Here is a 16,483-nt window from a genome sequence, read left to right on the forward strand (position 1 = left end):
GCTTTTTCCAGTAACAATTTGGAAAAAATTCGTCAAGGGTACTTAATGTGCTCAAAATTTGAAAGTTCGGATACCAAATTTGTTTTCGTCCAAAATTTGGAGACTAAAACCGCTCGTGCGTCAAAGTTTAGGCACCAAAATTGCATTTTTCTCTTATATTAATGCTTTTGTAACTTTCTCAATTTCACTTTAACTTTCTCAATTATTGTAACTTTAGATGCTTTTCAAAACGAGTGGGGTTTTGAGGAAAAGGGCGTTGATAATTAGTCCGCGTAGCAGCGCAGCTCATCTTTCACAAACTTTCTTTATATCAGATGCTTTTGCATTGGCAATTATTGTAACTTTAGATGCTTTTTCAATCATTTTATTTTCTGGGGCTTTCACATCTTGTGATTGAGTGATGGAGCCTTCGTTGCTTTCGACCGTTCACATCGTATTAATTTCATATTTTTGACCTTCTTTATCTATCTCCTTACAAATTTCAAATTTTTTTTAGATTCAATTAATATTACTGTATAATGAATATAAATAAATTTCGCCTTTTTATTCTCATCTTAAAAATATAATGATAACAATTTTTCCACAAGCAGGTTCAATTAATAGTCGCATCAGTGACAATTAATATACTAACCGTTAAATAATCGTCATTCTTAAAAACGCAAAAATAGTCTTTATCAACGTCTTTCAAATAAAAAAGGGGAAATATTGCATAAAATATGTATGTTACTGGGGCTAGAATGTTGTTGCAACACAACACACATTAACTAACAACAGCATGATCTGCAGTGTTGGATTGGAAGACAAGTAAGTGCTCTGATCGTATGCTGTAATACAGTTCCTATTGCAAATAATTTCAATCAATGAGAAAGAGGAAAATATAATACACAAAATTCAACTTTGAAGATTTTGTTATAGCTTGATAATGCCTACGTCGTGTTCTTTGTTGGGGGAAAAAACAAAAGATGAGAAAAAAAAAAAAACAAAAGAATGGCACTGCCAAAGAAGGAAAGAGAATTTCCATAAATCAATCATATATTTATCCTATCATTCAATTTTTTTCTGGGTATTATAAGTGCAAAATTTGATGCCAAATGGATAAGAATGTCTTCGTTAACTTTATGACAGAACTTCCTTTCCAAGTAAAAAAAAAATATATATTATTAGCAATACTTTTCAATTGAAAAATAATGAGTTTGTGAGAAAAAAGAGTTACATTATGTATTCAGAAAATGTGGCTGTCCTATAGTTGGATTTTTATTGGTAAGTAAAAAGTCTAACCAAAAGCTATTCTTTCTTGTCTACAAACTGGTTCTCCATCTTTTACTCTAATCCCTCATTTTAACTGCAAGAGAAAATGTAAAGTGCTCATTCAAAAACATATATTTTTTTTTGGCTCAAAAATAGTTGGTAATTGGTGCATGTAATAAATAATGTGATAATTGATGTTCGGTAGTTTTTGTTTGATTAGTTAATCGTTGGAAAATGAACTAGAAACATAATTTGGTCTCAGTTATTGATCCTTGAGAATTAGATTTAGAACGTGCATCTTATTTTGTTTGGCTTCCTAAAGCACCGGGGGCGAGAAATTTTATCGGATCAGCTAATAGTATGTTTCTGACTAATTAAAATACTTTATGTAAGATTGTAAAATCAATTAATTTTATGTACAGTCCAAATAAGATTTTGAGCCCCTTGTTTGTCCAATTAATTTCATGTATAATGATTGTAATTGCAAAATAATTGGTGATGATTATAATAAAATTTCTCCATTGAGGTCAAAGTTCTTCCTTTCTAAACGAACAGCGTTGCTTTGTGACTTTAAATTACATATTGATTGACACAGAAATACAAAAACTCCAACCCCCCCCCCCCCCAAAAAAAAACCAAAAAAATTACTATTGAGTGAGAAATTTGTAGAGGGTGCTGTCCATGTTCTATCCATCTCAAATTCAAATTATTTCTGGGACTTCGAAAATCATTTTTTGTTTTGAAAGAAAAAGGAGATTGAGTGATTTCAACTATGGTCATCGCCCTAACTAGAATGCAGTAGACTTTTGTATTTATTTTTTCTTTTATAAAAGAAAAAAAAAAAGGAAGTCTGAATAAGAATCAGGCTAATTGACAAGAAAAAAGCGATGTCAATCGATTTGATTTTGACCCAAGGAAAGTGCATAGCAGTTGAATGTTCACTCAGTAAAGTGGTCAGATCCTTGAGAATCTGAAAGTAGAAGCAATGATTCTATTGCTTAAACCTGAAACAATTTTCTGTGTTTAGACATACTTTGGCATAAAGCTTCATTTCTTTTATATAAACTCATTATCTTCCCTTTTCTGGCAAACCAGCAATAAAACTCAACATTTTCTCCGAGAGGCCTTTAGGCATTGGCAATTGTAGCACAAGCAAAGCAATAAGATGTTCAATTCCAGCTATACGTATGGCAGCAAGAGCTGCTGATCTGAATACGCAAAAAACATGAATTGAGATGCTAATTTGAGACGAATGAATGTACTACTGGCTGCATGTAATGCCCTGAATCGAAAATGGCTACCATTTCAATCCATAGAAATATGATGAAGGAAACTGGACTGCAACATGGACTAACAAGAATCAGATATGATAATTCTTGATTGCTTAAGAAAATCTTGAATATTTGGCTATTTGACACAAGACGTCAATATACTTCAAATGAAACAGTGAATGCAACAAATAAGGCATGACAAGCTGTGATTAATGCCACACAAACCTGAGTTTATCTTTACGATTTATTCAGGAAGTTGCTGTTAGTTTCATTAAATTAACAGAGAAGATAGTGAAGAGTGAAAAGCAGAGCCATTCCAAAATGCCAAAGAGACAGAGTGATTATAAAGATGATCAACTAATCATAATCAGCCACATACCCTTCAAGAAGGGCATCATACAGGGAGGCTTGAAAACAACTTTCAGTCCAACATAACGACGTTCAACACGAATAGCCAAATATCTGAGGTTTGAGAAATGACAGCAATTGTTCAACGTCACAGAAGAACAGGGGCAATAGGCATGAAACTTCCAATACAGGGATAACAACACTTTTTCTGTGTCGTACTTGGTCCGACCAGGGACAAAAGGACATCTGGCCAAATTAAAACAGAGAGGTCGGAGCTACAATCTTTGTGATTTCAAGACTACTTCATTAAAAGTAATGTTCATTACTACCGGAGATAGGCTGGAAAAATTCTTTCAAATGCAGTTCAAGAACTAAGTAGAAACTGCTGAAACCAGTCACATTGGTCAAAAATTTAAAAAGAACAAAAAAAAAAATGAGAAAGAAGAAGGGAAAAAGGAACTGCTTAGAATCAGAGAGAGAAGAGGGACTTCTGAGAGCAGCTCTAATCGGTGGGGACAACTCCGGCAAGTGGATGGCAAAGACAGCACTAATCGGCGAGGACAGCACCAATCCCTTCCCTTTTGTGTAGAAATAAGTTCATCTGAAAGTTTTTATTATTTTTAGGTAACTAATTATGATTATTACTACTACTACTACTTTCTGTACTGATACAGACATGAGATGATTTACTTGTATTGGCCGTCAAAGTCTTAGAGGCATTGAAAAGTAGAAATGCTTTCCTTGTAACATATCCTGAGCTAGCAATGAATAGGATTTGAAGCCAAGATGTGTGAGATGCATGTCACATTATTGCTTCATGGAACAATATTGACGTACAAGGAGACAAGTTCACATAGAAGTAATTTTACAAATAGATGCTATGTAAAATGTAAGTGTGATGAACTGAGGTTGACCTTATATGTTCCTATATAATCCTGTTCAATTGATTTTCATAATTTCATCTCTCCAACGTTCCCATCCACCAAGTGGGATCCTTTCTTGAATAGAAATTGGTGCCTTAGCAATTCAGTTTTCTAAATTGCCCGCTGATTTAACATAAATACAAGGGCTCAAGCTGACTGATTCTTGTGCTCTGAGTCCTGTCTGAGCTTTACAGATGCAAGGAGCAATGGAAAAGTACCATCGGACACAACCTGTAGTCAACTGTGGAACACTTGAGAAAAAATATGTTGCCTGTTATAGAGCTAAGATACAACTTTCAAGAAGGATGCAAGTTATCTAGCAGGGTTCAGCTAATCCACATCTTTCTGCTACAAAATACTGGCTATTTTGAACTAAAAGCAGTATGGAAGATATGGCAAATTGAGTTCCAAAAGAAGTAAAATAGCACCTCATTAACATGTCTACAAATTGCTGAATCGGTTGGACAGTTTAAAATCACCAGCCGACAAGGAAGATCTCAGGCTTTGGCCATCCGAGGCAGAGAGCAAAAGGGAATTCCATGCCGGATGTTTTCATCTGATCTGACTGAATCAGGATCTGGTTCAACAAGGGATCACAGGACTTCATTACAAATGATAGTAAGAGCGAGCTATCAAGGTTAATGTTGATCTTCGAGTGTAAAATCACTGAAAACACAAAAACTCAAACTTAAGAAACTCAAGACAGCATGTAGTCAAGAATAAAGCCAGCACATAGTTGCATGACATTTTTGTTGTATTTGAAACACTAAAATAAGAACTTACCATGAAGAGATGAGCAATATCAACAAGTATAGGTGGTAGAATGAGCTTAATAGCCATCATCACAGCGGATGAAATAATTGCAGCCAACAAGCATGCTTGGCAGTCTCGACTAACCACAGCGATATGCTTCAAAACTTGCAGCTTAGACTTGATTGTGTTAGAAGATGCTCTAAAAAAACATCTTCCATGGATGCTCCAAAAAACATCTTCCATTACGAGAAGATTTCTCAAGTTTTAGTTGTAATATATTCAGAAAGTATTTAAAAGTCAAAATTGAGTAGTAAAAGAAGAGTAGGATATCTGAACTTACTGGACTCTTAGAACCAAAAACCAATTTGATGACCAACAGCTCTGGAAACTCCTGAAATCTTTCAGGCTAGAAAATCACAACCAACGAAAAGTGAGACAGAAACCCATCATTTACAAGACTTATCGAACAAACCTGAAATCTTTCAGGCTAGAAAATCACAACCAACGAAAAGTGAGACAGAAACCCATCATTTACAAGACTTATCGAACAAATCACTAATCAAATGGTTCAAGAAGCTTGATAAATGCGCCTTCAAGGGGCCATTAAACTTTGGAGCCACTATTTACTCCCTCTAGAATCATAAGCTAGGCAGCTGATCACTTTAGCAATCACATCTTACATCCACAAAAGCAGATATATAAAATCAACAAAATTAAACTCCTAGTCACTTCAAAACAGAAAACTGGAAATTGCATGACATTCTTGTTTAGTCAATTATTCAGAAAGCTAAATCAATATTTGTTTTTGTTGTTCTTTTCTAACCTAAATCAGCAAGAAGATATCAAATCTTTCTGGTCAGTCTACAAGTACCAGAAGTATCATAGAAACTATATTAGTTTTTGTTCAAAACACTGAAAAAGGAGAAGTTCTATAACAATAATGACAATGAGTGGCACCACGAGCATGAAAGGAAGAGAGCCTCAGAATTGCCATGAAGGCGATCTCTTTGAGACTGCAAGATGCAACAGGCAGAGCTAATTACAACTATTTTACTCTTAAAATCTCATACGACAACTTCAGTAGAGGATAGTCTACCAACTCTCTACCGCTTGAAAAACATCTTAACATGACAATTTTTGAAAGTTATAGTTAATGCATTGGTAATTAAACTGCTTAACCCAACATTAAGTAATGGAAGAAGATTGTTGGTATTATAAATTATCAGACCACCAATTTCACAACCAAAGGCTGTGAGAGTAACTCGATTGACCATTGGATTTAGGTCAAGAGATCATAGCTGAAGAAAGATGATAAATATATCGGAGCAATTATGTCGAATCCCATCATTTAAGAGACATAATAAGAATACCAATTGTCACATAATTTGGAGCAAGATGATAAATATATTTAAAAGAGATCAGAGCAAGCATTTCCATCCCGGTAGAATCTCAAGTTTAAAGAGAAATAGCAGACATGATGGAAATACAAAAGTAAACTGGAAGTAGCAGACATATGGGATGAGCAAAAGTAAACTGCTAGTTTTTATTTAAAAAAAAAAAGAATTTTGTACCGTAGATGTAAATACAAAAAGTTTTTCAGCTTTGGCATCGGGTTAAACTGTCCACACTCCACATCAAATAACTTGCTCTTGAACATCTGTTGAGTTTTCAGCTTTGACAAACTAAAGTTCTAAAATTGCCAATTTACTTCCATAATTCACAGCTTATAAGGTAGTACAATTAATGATTGAGATCTCTAATTGCAACCTGCAATCAACTTGCAAAATGATAATTCTTCAGTCCTTACTGTTACATTACTAGACAACATCTTGGAAACAGACGTTTTAAAACTTCAGATATTTTGCAACAAAAGCATCTTACCATACAATATTTATCACCTGATATTGGATAGATTTAAAAGAATTTAGTAATGATTTTACTGGAGTATGTTGTCCTGAAGAAACAAAAAATTAGAAATTGACTCCTAAAATCTTTGTCCATCATTGCCTCTCTATAATTTTCTGTGTTCCATCAAACTTTGATTTTGACAATCTATTTCATGAATGTAAACGCATTATCATTCTTTTCTAGCAAATTGATAACCAAATGAACTTTTAGAGTACTTAGTTGGCTGAGGAGCTTTTAGATTGAAAATCTCAGGAAGGCATGTTTGCCTGCATTACAATAGAGATAGAAGAGCAAATTTCATGTCATTTTTGAGCTACGAATTTTACCGAGAGAAAGGGTTTCTTTTTGTTGCCTTTGATCTAAAACTAATGAGCAGGAAATAAGGCTTGATACTAAGTACATCTACTAATCCATTTAAAACATATTCCCTAACGTTACAGTACTTCTTGAAAATTTGCAAGCTTCTCATTGTCAATCTGTTTCTCTAATACAAGCTTTACCGCCAACCAAACCCCCATGATCATCAGCAGAAATTCACGGTAATGATGGCTCTTGATCTTGAAAGACATTACATAAGTTGGGGAAAGAAGCAGTTTGTAGAGGCCAGCTGACAAAGATAGAGCATTTTATCAGGTTTTAGCCACTAGGAAGAAAGAAAAGTGTGCCTGTAGCGTGCCATCCTAATCATTTCTGTCCAATTGAAACAGGATTTGATTCAACAAAGTTTTCAAAAGTTACAAGCTGTGTAATTCATTCAATAAGTAAGTGCAATTGTAGATTTCTGTTGACATTTAAGCCTGAGATCATTGCAGAGCAGAAGACTCGAGCTGAGACAATATGTGAACAAGAAAGCTAATCAGAAAGTTCAGAAAATTCGACAATAGTTTTGTTCTGTCATTCTTACAGAAGGCTAAAATATGTCTTGTTTGTTATGAAACTAAATGGATAAGCAAGTACTGAGTCGTGTTTACAATTACAGTGGTTTGGTTCCAACCACAAAGCAAGTAAGCACAATCATAAGCTTGAAAATAATGATAGGCAATTTGCATTTTACATTGAGGCATTGAGGAACAGTAGAGCTATGGGCCGCTGAGGAACAGTAGAGCTATGGGGATCCACATTTAACTGCTACCAAAACACCAGTTAGTTCTAACTTCTAACTGTGAGCAGTATGCCACAGATGACAATTTGAATCCTAAAACATGTACATCAGCCCCTCATTATCATGACTAAATATCACTGAATCGTTTGGACAGTTTAAAAGAACCTACCCCAATGGATATCTCAGACTTTGGCCATCTGAGGCACAGAGCGAAAGCGAATGCCATCCTAGATGTCACTATTCAACTGAAGCAGGATCTTGTTCAGCAAGGAATTGCAGGACTTTCAAAAAGTAAAGACAGTAAGAGCCATCGATTAGGTTCCCTGTTAAGCTTTGTGCTAAAATCGCAGCAAAGCACAAAAACTCAAACTCAAGACGACTTTCAGGACAGAATAAAGCTAATGGAAATTTTCAGATAATTGCAGGTTTTCTATCATTGTAACTGAAGCCCCAAAAGGAGAAACTTTCCAAAAAAAAAAGAAGCAACCAACAATCATAAAAGCAGAGAGAGCTTAAGAGCCTTTATCAAGGTGGATTCATTAAGAGTTGAAAGTCGCAACAAACAGACTTGACCAACTACCGGAATGCGTCAAAATATTCCACTTAGACAAGAATGTTGGAAGATACTCCACCAAGTTTTGTGCTAGATTATTTCTTTTGTCTTATATGTGATATATTACATATTAAAATGGTTAAAAGTCAAAATGGAGTAGTGAAAGAAGAGAAGTATATCTAAAATTACCAGAATTTTTGAACCAAAACATGAAAGTGATGACCAACAGCTACGAAAACTCCTCAATTGACCATTGTCTTCATGGCTCAAAAGTCAAAATGAAGGAAAAGTGAGTCAGACAACCGTCATATATGACTCTGATAGAGCAATTACTAATCAAATAGTTCAGATAAGTTCAAGTTCATTATCAAGAGGTCAAAGTTCAGAGTAACCATTTCATCCCCTTAGAATCACAATTTTAAATAGAGTGAGCTGACTTTAGCAATAATAAATTAAAATCCATAGAAACAGACATTTAAAATAAACAAAACTAGACTGCTAGTAGTTTTAAAGATTAATAGGATATTTGTAGGAAATGCGGGCCAAAAGTTATTGAGTTCCAGCCATATAGATGTTACTGAAGAAGCTTCAAAATTCTAACCTCTGTTTGTCTAAGCAAGAGACCACAAAAATCAGCTTGGAAAGTTTTGAAGAAAGGAGTGTCATCAGCACTGCTGATCTAAAGACATATAGAAAATGTTTCACAAATTTTCTGCATATGCTATGAATATAAAATGCAAATGCATTTTCCACGGACAAAAGTGCAGAGAACTCATTTCATCCTGATGCAAATCGTGAGTTTAAAGCGAGAGCTAATCTTAGAAATAATCTTTTACATTGTTACTTGATTAGTTAATTTGTTTCACTTCTCTTTTATGCAGAACTTGCTTTGGTCACCCAAGAAAATCTTGTGCCTTTGGTTATTCATACACAAACAAGATATTAAGTCAAGCTTCCATTGAAGACATGTAACCATCACCTATTTATGGTAATGTTTATGGAGTACCTATAACTTTCAATCAAGATACAGAAACCTAAGAAAGACGCCAGACAAAATTGAAAAGAACAACTTCATGCAATTCTTCATTTTTGGTCAAGCGACTACCAACATAAGATTTACTCAACATCATGTAGACCCAGTAATTTTGGAATAACTATGAATCTTAAAGTAAGAGCATCATTCTAGACATACGATTCTAGACAAACTCATAAAATCATGTTGTATGTAATGGAGCTAAGATACAACTTCAAGAAGGGTGGTGAGTAGCTTACAGAGGCCAACTAACAGACAATAAGCAGTCATAAGACAGACTGACAATTTTCTGCAACTAGATTGCAGCTAATTTGAGAGGCAAGCAGTATGAGACAGATTATCAAATGAGGTCCATAATTGATGAATTGCTACCTAATGTCATGACCAACAGGTTGAAGGCATCGCATTCACAACGTAGATCTCCAGCTTTGGCCATCTCAGTCACTTAGAAGCGAAAGAGAGTGCCATTCTATAAGTTTGTCTCCAGTTTGAAAATGATGTGGTTGAAGAAGGAATAATGGGATATTGATACGTATGGCAGTAATTAAGCCATTGAGGTCTCCCGTGAGCTCTGAGCATACCACCACTGCAAAATAGAATACTCAAAACTCAAGACAGTGTATAGAAAATCATAAAGCTAACTAGAAAATTCAGGTAATTGCAGGACATTTCTGTTCAACAAATCTTACAGAAAGTTAGAGAGAGAGAGAGAGAGAGAGAGAGAGAGATTTTGTCATTGATATCAAACCTAAATTAGTAAGCAGATACAAAATCTTTCTGGTCAGTCTACAAGAACCAAGTATTGTCATGAAAATTGTTCCAATTTGTGCCCAAAACTCCAAAAAATGACCGGTTGAGTAATTAAAAAAAAAATTTGTTGCAACCAAAAAACATGACAAGCAGAGACAGCTCAAGAATCTTCATGAAGCGAATTCCTAGAGAGTAGCAACCAATTACTACCTCAAGAATCTTCATGAAGGCAAATCTTCATCAAAAAGTCCTGGTGATGATAGCTGTTCAAAAACATCCAATAAGCTGCGGCAAGGAATTTTTTCCGAGCAGCTCGTACAGGCCAGCTGACAGTCTTGAGCAATCAAAAACATAGACTGAAAACTTTCTGCAATTAGGTAACAACTAGTTTCAAGGACAAGAAGTCAGGAAAAAAAGAGAGAATTTGTAGTAACATAGCAGGTAAATTCTTATTGCTAGACCTCGTGACTGAAATGGCAGATTGACAGTGTGCAAGCTTCGACAATAAGGACATTTGGCTATTTGAGGCAGCAATATGAAAGAAAAGAGGGCCATCATAAACATTTCTGTCCAAGATACTGGCTTTGCAATTGAATGAGCAATTACTGCTAGTTGTTCTGAACGTTGATAGGTCATTTCTGTCCAAAAGGTATGGTGTGAAGAAGCTTCAAAATTCTAACCTCTGTTCGTGAAGCTATTCTTCTATCAATCCTACAAAAGCAAAGCATAGAACAGAATATGAACAGAGATACAGTAAAACATCAAAGCACGAAACAGAACAGGTGCTTGGGGTCATTCTAATTGATAGTTACAAGAGTATTACTATTATGTTGCAAGGAGTAAATGAAGAGCACCAATATTTTGGACCTAATAAGAAATGCTAATGCCGCAGCTTTGAAAGATAATAAATAGGACGATAAAAAGGGAGAAGAGAAAATTGTGAAAATAACCACGAAAGGGAGACTTTTTTAGGTTTTCTCACGAGAAGGTTAATCAGAGGGGGAGGTGAAGAGAAGGGGAGATTGATTGTAAAGCAAATTAAGAAAGAGGTTATTGAAGGCAATCTTACATGATTGAATTTGATCCAAAGATGAAAGTTGGTTATTAATCAACTTATGTCTAGGTCTTGAATGTGAGAAACTTTGGACCACTGGGAATCGGGGCCGCTGCTCTCAGGAGTGCATCTTTCTTTTAACAGAGGAGAACCATAAACATCCAGACATTTTAGTTTGGTGAGACTTCTCATGGCATCCTCAGAGGGTAGATGTCCAAGCTCTTTGAAACCACGTAAATGCAGTTCTTCAAGAGCAGCGAAGTTTCCGAACCAATCTGGTAGAGCTTTTATACCTCCAAAGTCACGTAGCGTTAGTGACGTGAGAGTGGTCAAGTATTGGATATGAGGTGGCAGGGACTCCGTGTGTGGCAACCCAATTAAGAATAATCGACGGAGTGCGGATGACGAAGAGGAGGAGGAGGATGTCAATCCAGACCAATCAAACTCATTGTAAATTGAAGAATTTTCATGATCATCACCATCATCTGAGAAGGGACCAATTGCAAGCTCCCTTAAGCCGGTTAGGAAACCAAATCCTTTGGGCGTCATGCTTGTTTTCAGTTTGGGACAACAGGTTAATCCCAGCTCCAAGAGAGCAGGCGTTTGTTGCAAATCAAGCGGAAAGGAGATAAGATTGTCGCAATAAGTCACCCAAAGCTTCTGGAGAGAGGTACAAGAGTGTAGCATGTCACCTGGCAGATTCGTCAACCCATCGCAACGACGAATCTCCAGCTCTTTAAGAGACGTAAAGTTTTGCAGGGGAAGGAGTTCTCTACATCTGTGGCACCAATTAAATTTCAAACGCGCTAACTTGGGGAGTGTTGTTGCTGACTCGGGGAGTGTTGTTGTTGTTGGCAATTCCATTAACCATCGAGGAAATTGATCGCCCATAAAATCGCAAATTACCAGCTCCTCCAAATTTGGGTGGGGTTGAAGGCCATCTAACACATCTTCATCGTTGTAATTGTCACCTTCTCGATCACGGGCCCACTCAAGACATAGCCTAAATAGATTCGCCTTTTCTGATAGTTTTGCTTCCTCAGCTCCTTCCCTATCCTTTACTAGTTTCAGATTGCGTATCTCCAATTCGCCTTTGAGGTTCTTCAAGTTTCCAAGCTCTCCAATTTGTCGACCCTTCTCTCGACCCACGTTAAAGAACCTTAGTGTCTGAAGGCAAGTCAGCCGTCCCATCTCTAGCGGCATTTGAAATTCTGTAGCAGGGGTGTAAAAGTGGAGATGTCTCAAGCTAATCAAATTGGGCGTCCCTTTCGGAAGATGTTTAACATCTGAGTTCCATAACCTCAGTGTCTGCAAATTATAAAGTTTGCAAACAGATTCCGGCAAAGTTTCACTTCTAGAACCCCCAAAGTTAATGTACCTCAAGTGTATCAGTTTGCCAATTGAGATTGGCAGATTCTCATATTCTACACCAGACAAATTGAGAACGTGCAGATTCTTCAACTTCATTAGCATATCATCAGATAAGCTACCCCGACTTAGAAACAATGTATGAAGCAAATTTGATCGACTCTCAATAAGATTTATTGTGCCTTCTCCAAATGAGTCTATTACAAGACAACGAACCTGATTACCATTGTCTTCTGAACCAATCTCCGAATTAATGACTTTAGTAGACTTTGACATTATTGATTTTGCGACGTCGTGCACCATATCATGCATTTTATAATACCTTCCCCAAGCGTCTCTTATTTCTTCCAGCAAAGAACTCTGCAATAAAATTTCCAAGTAATATTCTCCAATTTCCTCCATTGTTTTGTTCTCGAGACCTGCATGGAGGAAACCTTCTGCCATCCAAAGTTCGATTAGCATATCTCTTTCCATCTCAGTATCCTTAGGAAACATAGAACAATATGCAAAACATTTCTTAACGGCTGGTGATGGTAAACAATCAAAACTCAATTTAAGTATTTCCATGACACCATCTCCACCTGCACTCAAACTCGAAAGCCTATTCTCCAAAATTGATGGCCACTCTTCTTTTCTCTTTAAAGATAATAGACCTCCAATTACACTTGCAGCCAATGGTAGACCATTACATCTTTTGATTATTCTCTTTTTAATTGCTTTTAGTTCATCAGGTTCTTCTTCCCCTCCAACTACTTTTTCTTTTACGATTAACCAACAATGATCATCAGGTAGTTTTCCTAATGGATATGGTTCATTTTCCATCATCCCCAAAACTCGAGACACACTATGTGCCACTGGACCTAAACGAGTAGTGACCAGACACCAGCTTCCATTAGTTGGATTGAGCCCCTTCAAGGTGGTGAAAAAGTTATCCCACAATGCACGATTATCATCCCACACATCATCAAGAACTAGGAGATATCTTTTTCCCCCAAGTTGATTCTGAATGTCTTCAACGATGACATTCCTATCATCCACTTCAACTTTTCTTTTCATCAATTGCACTAACATGAGTTTGAAAAGTTCCACTACTGGAACTTTTTTCGATACACAAACCCACAACTTTTTCTCAAATTGCCCATCAATTTGCTGATTGTTGTATATCGATTTAGCCAAAGTTGTTTTGCCTAGACCTCCCATACCAAATATGGGAAGAACAGAAACAACCTTCTCAGATGGGCTCAACAATATCTTCAATATGTTTGATTCATCATCGGCTCTTCCAATTATTGGAACAAGAACAGAGTCAGTCTGCCGAATTCCTATGTCTCCAACAGCAGGAGCAGCAGGGAGGGCAGCTGTCATCACTAACCTACTAACCAGTCCCAATCCGTTGGCTTCTTGATTTATCTCCTTCAACTTCAGTTTGACGTCCCTGACCTTAGAAGCCATTCTCCAACGAAAAGCAAGATTAATGTTAGAGAAGGAGAATACCTTGAGCTTGGGTCGGTTTCGGGACTCCACCTGGTGACGAAGAGATTCATAGTAGAGCTCATCCAACACATTCTGAGCATCATAAGCCACCTCCTCGAGACACTTCAACCATCGTTGCACTCCTCTGCTTTGGTTTTGCCTTTCCTCAGCATCAGCCAGGACATCTTTGATAAAGCCGAGAGAATGTGTCATGCTGGCCACATCCTTCTTGAACCCAACTAGCAAACCAATCCTATCAGAGGCAAGAGACACTGCCGTTTCCAATGTGACCTGTATTGTGGAGCTGATAAGAGCGTCAGCCATTTTTGCTGCGTTGGATTCAGTGTTGAGAACAAGATGGTTTTTTTTTTATGGAAGGTTTTTTGCAGCGAGGAACTGGTAATCTTATCTAGGCTAGTATAATTGGTTATGAAAAAAGGAGCATTAATAATTTTTCCGCGTAGACGTGGAGTTCTTCTCTGACAAATTTGTAAGCTTTTGCATTGGCGTGTTTACAGAGTAACTTTCTCAATTATTGTAGTTGTTGGGGCATCATGTTTTCTGATTAAAAGGTGGGGCCTTCAGAATTTTTGGTTGTGGACCATATTTGTTTTTGTCCACGATCAAATCGTAAAAAGGAGAGTGAGATTCTGTTTTGGTTACATGCATGTCATTTTGTTAATCCTTGGAAAATGAATTTGGTCTGAATTTTGTTCGGTTTTGGGAAGCAATAATTAATGTTCTCTGTTTTCGCACTAGCCATGATGCATTTTGCTTCTTTGCTTAGTAATCAGGCTTGAGATTTTAAATTACCTTTTGTACTTTAGCGTTTCGAGTATATAACATGATCGGTATGAAATCCCTAGTCTTCTACTCGCAACGGATCTTCTCTCCCACACTCTATGCCACTTTCTATCTCACTTTTTATTATATTACTATTTCTCTTACATAAACATCATGTTTTAGTTCTTTTTTTGTTTCCTTAATATCCAATAACTATTAATTGAGTAATACACAAAATTTAACAAACTCAAAAAATTAAAATGCATAAAAAATGAGATTTTTTATGAATTTTCTGCTATATTTTTTAATTTTTTATTATATATTGTTTTTTTGAAACTGCTGTATTTATTTTTCACTCAATTAATAGTTATTGGATTTTAAGGAAACATAAAAGAACTAAAACATGATATTTATATAGGAGAAATAACAATATAATAAAAAGTGGGACAGAGAGTGGCATAGAGTGTGGGACAGAAGATCCGTTGCGCCTTCTACTCCTCTCTTTAAAATCTGATAGTCTTTAATTCAGATCGGTATTAATCTTTTTTGTTATATTATTTCTTATTACTTTCTTTTTCTAGTTGATTTTGGATCTTTTTTTTTTATTACTTTTCTAACTTTTTCTCCTCAAACTGGATGTCTCTCAATCTCTCTTGTGGGAATTCAACATACTTTAAGATGAATTTCATTTTGGCCATTATCAAGTTTGCACTTAAAGAATTAAAGTTCATATGGGGTTAAGTCATACTAATTTCATATCTTTGACATTTATTTATCACAAACCTCAATTCTTCTTTCCTCTGGTGTTTCTTTTTGGTTTCACTGAGCCAAAGCTCAGTTGGCCCAGTGGTTGCAACTTGCAACGGCAGTTGCTTGGCATTTTCGATTCACCTTCCTTTGTAGTGTAGTAGTTGCCGGGATTCTTCAGCTGCCTTTGATCCACATTCCACATGCTTGGGGGGGCCATCGGATGTGGAAAATTCCACCCAAGAGTTGAATGATGAAGAAAAGAAAATGGCAATCATCATTGAGACTCTAATAATTGCCATGGAGAAGTTTGCTTGGTAATTTCACTTGGCCTTTATTGATCAATGCTTAGCTAGGTATTTCATCTTTTTCCGATTGAAAGCTGGCCGGGGCCTTTGGCTGTGGAAAATATCTCAATGGTTTGTCGGAGTTGTGGTTTGACCCAAGACTGACCCCAGCAAACAAAAAAAAAAAAAAAAAAAAAAAACCTATGTTCAACGATCAAAATGTAAAGGAGAAAGAGCAAAAGACAACCATAGCTGGTGACTTTGCAACATTAATTACCTCAGCCATTAATCCTTGGGAAATAGACTAAAAACGTTATTTTGCCGGGGGAAAAACTTAAAAAATAATCCGTGGTTCACTTATCAAAAACATGAAGTGGAGTTAGCAATCAGGTTTGGCATGTAGCGACATAATTGGCCAATGGTTGGGTGCTTTCTTAGCTTTTACACTTGTGAAATTGCCAAAACAGTCGCTCGTAATTCCACAAGCTTTCTAGCACTTTAAAAATTCAAACATTTTGTTTCAAAATATCTTGTTTATGTACAGCATACCAAATTTAAGTGGTGAAAGTTTAAGGAGTTTCTTTATTACTATTTTTTTTTTGAAGTACAGTATACAATCAACTGGAGTTAGAAGTGAAATAGACCTTTAGCTCATACTATGATTATAAACTTTGACTGAATTGGATGTTTTGGGAAGGGAAAAATGAGCATGTTCTTGCGGATTTCAATTTTTACAATTGAATTATTTGCCTATGATATGATCACAAGTTTAACTTAAATGGAGTTGTGATAATAGAAGATTCTCGAAAGAAGACTTCAAAAGGTGGAAATTGAAAATGAGTGGAAATTAATGGGGAATTAACCAGTTATTTGGATACTTGA

At 36.2% G+C, this 16,483-nt stretch overlaps 1 protein-coding gene across 20 annotated transcripts; it reads right to left on the reverse strand.

Annotated features, from left to right (window-relative positions):
- Window positions 1-3,592: 3,592 nt before the first annotated feature.
- LOC113719853 (putative disease resistance protein RGA3) lies at window positions 3,593-14,268 on the reverse strand. 20 transcript variants are annotated; one of them, XM_072077633.1, is made up of 9 exons: window positions 10,959-14,268; window positions 10,351-10,600; window positions 10,100-10,256; window positions 9,512-9,725; window positions 5,016-7,891; window positions 4,884-4,934; window positions 4,574-4,779; window positions 4,219-4,456; window positions 3,593-4,021 (listed from the first exon to the last, which is right to left on the reverse strand). In XM_072077633.1, exon 1 carries the CDS (start codon window positions 14,106-14,108, stop codon window positions 10,998-11,000), a length of 3,111 nt encoding a protein of 1,036 aa, XP_071933734.1. In that variant the 5' UTR covers window positions 14,109-14,268; the 3' UTR covers window positions 3,593-4,021; window positions 4,219-4,456; window positions 4,574-4,779; window positions 4,884-4,934; window positions 5,016-7,891; window positions 9,512-9,725; window positions 10,100-10,256; window positions 10,351-10,600; window positions 10,959-10,997. The 20 variants fall into 20 exon arrangements, 19 of the variants coding, with proteins under 19 accessions (XP_071933734.1, XP_071933702.1, XP_071934079.1 ...); XM_072077601.1 differs by having other exon boundaries at window positions 3,593-4,031; XM_072077978.1 differs by lacking the exon at window positions 3,593-4,021 and having other exon boundaries at window positions 4,043-4,456; window positions 5,016-7,058; window positions 7,723-7,834.
- Between the last annotated feature and the right edge of the window lie 2,215 nt (window positions 14,269-16,483).

Source organism: Coffea arabica, chromosome 1c (genome assembly GCF_036785885.1).
Source record: "Coffea arabica cultivar ET-39 chromosome 1c, Coffea Arabica ET-39 HiFi, whole genome shotgun sequence".
Lineage (NCBI taxonomy): Eukaryota > Viridiplantae > Streptophyta > Magnoliopsida > Gentianales > Rubiaceae > Coffea > Coffea arabica.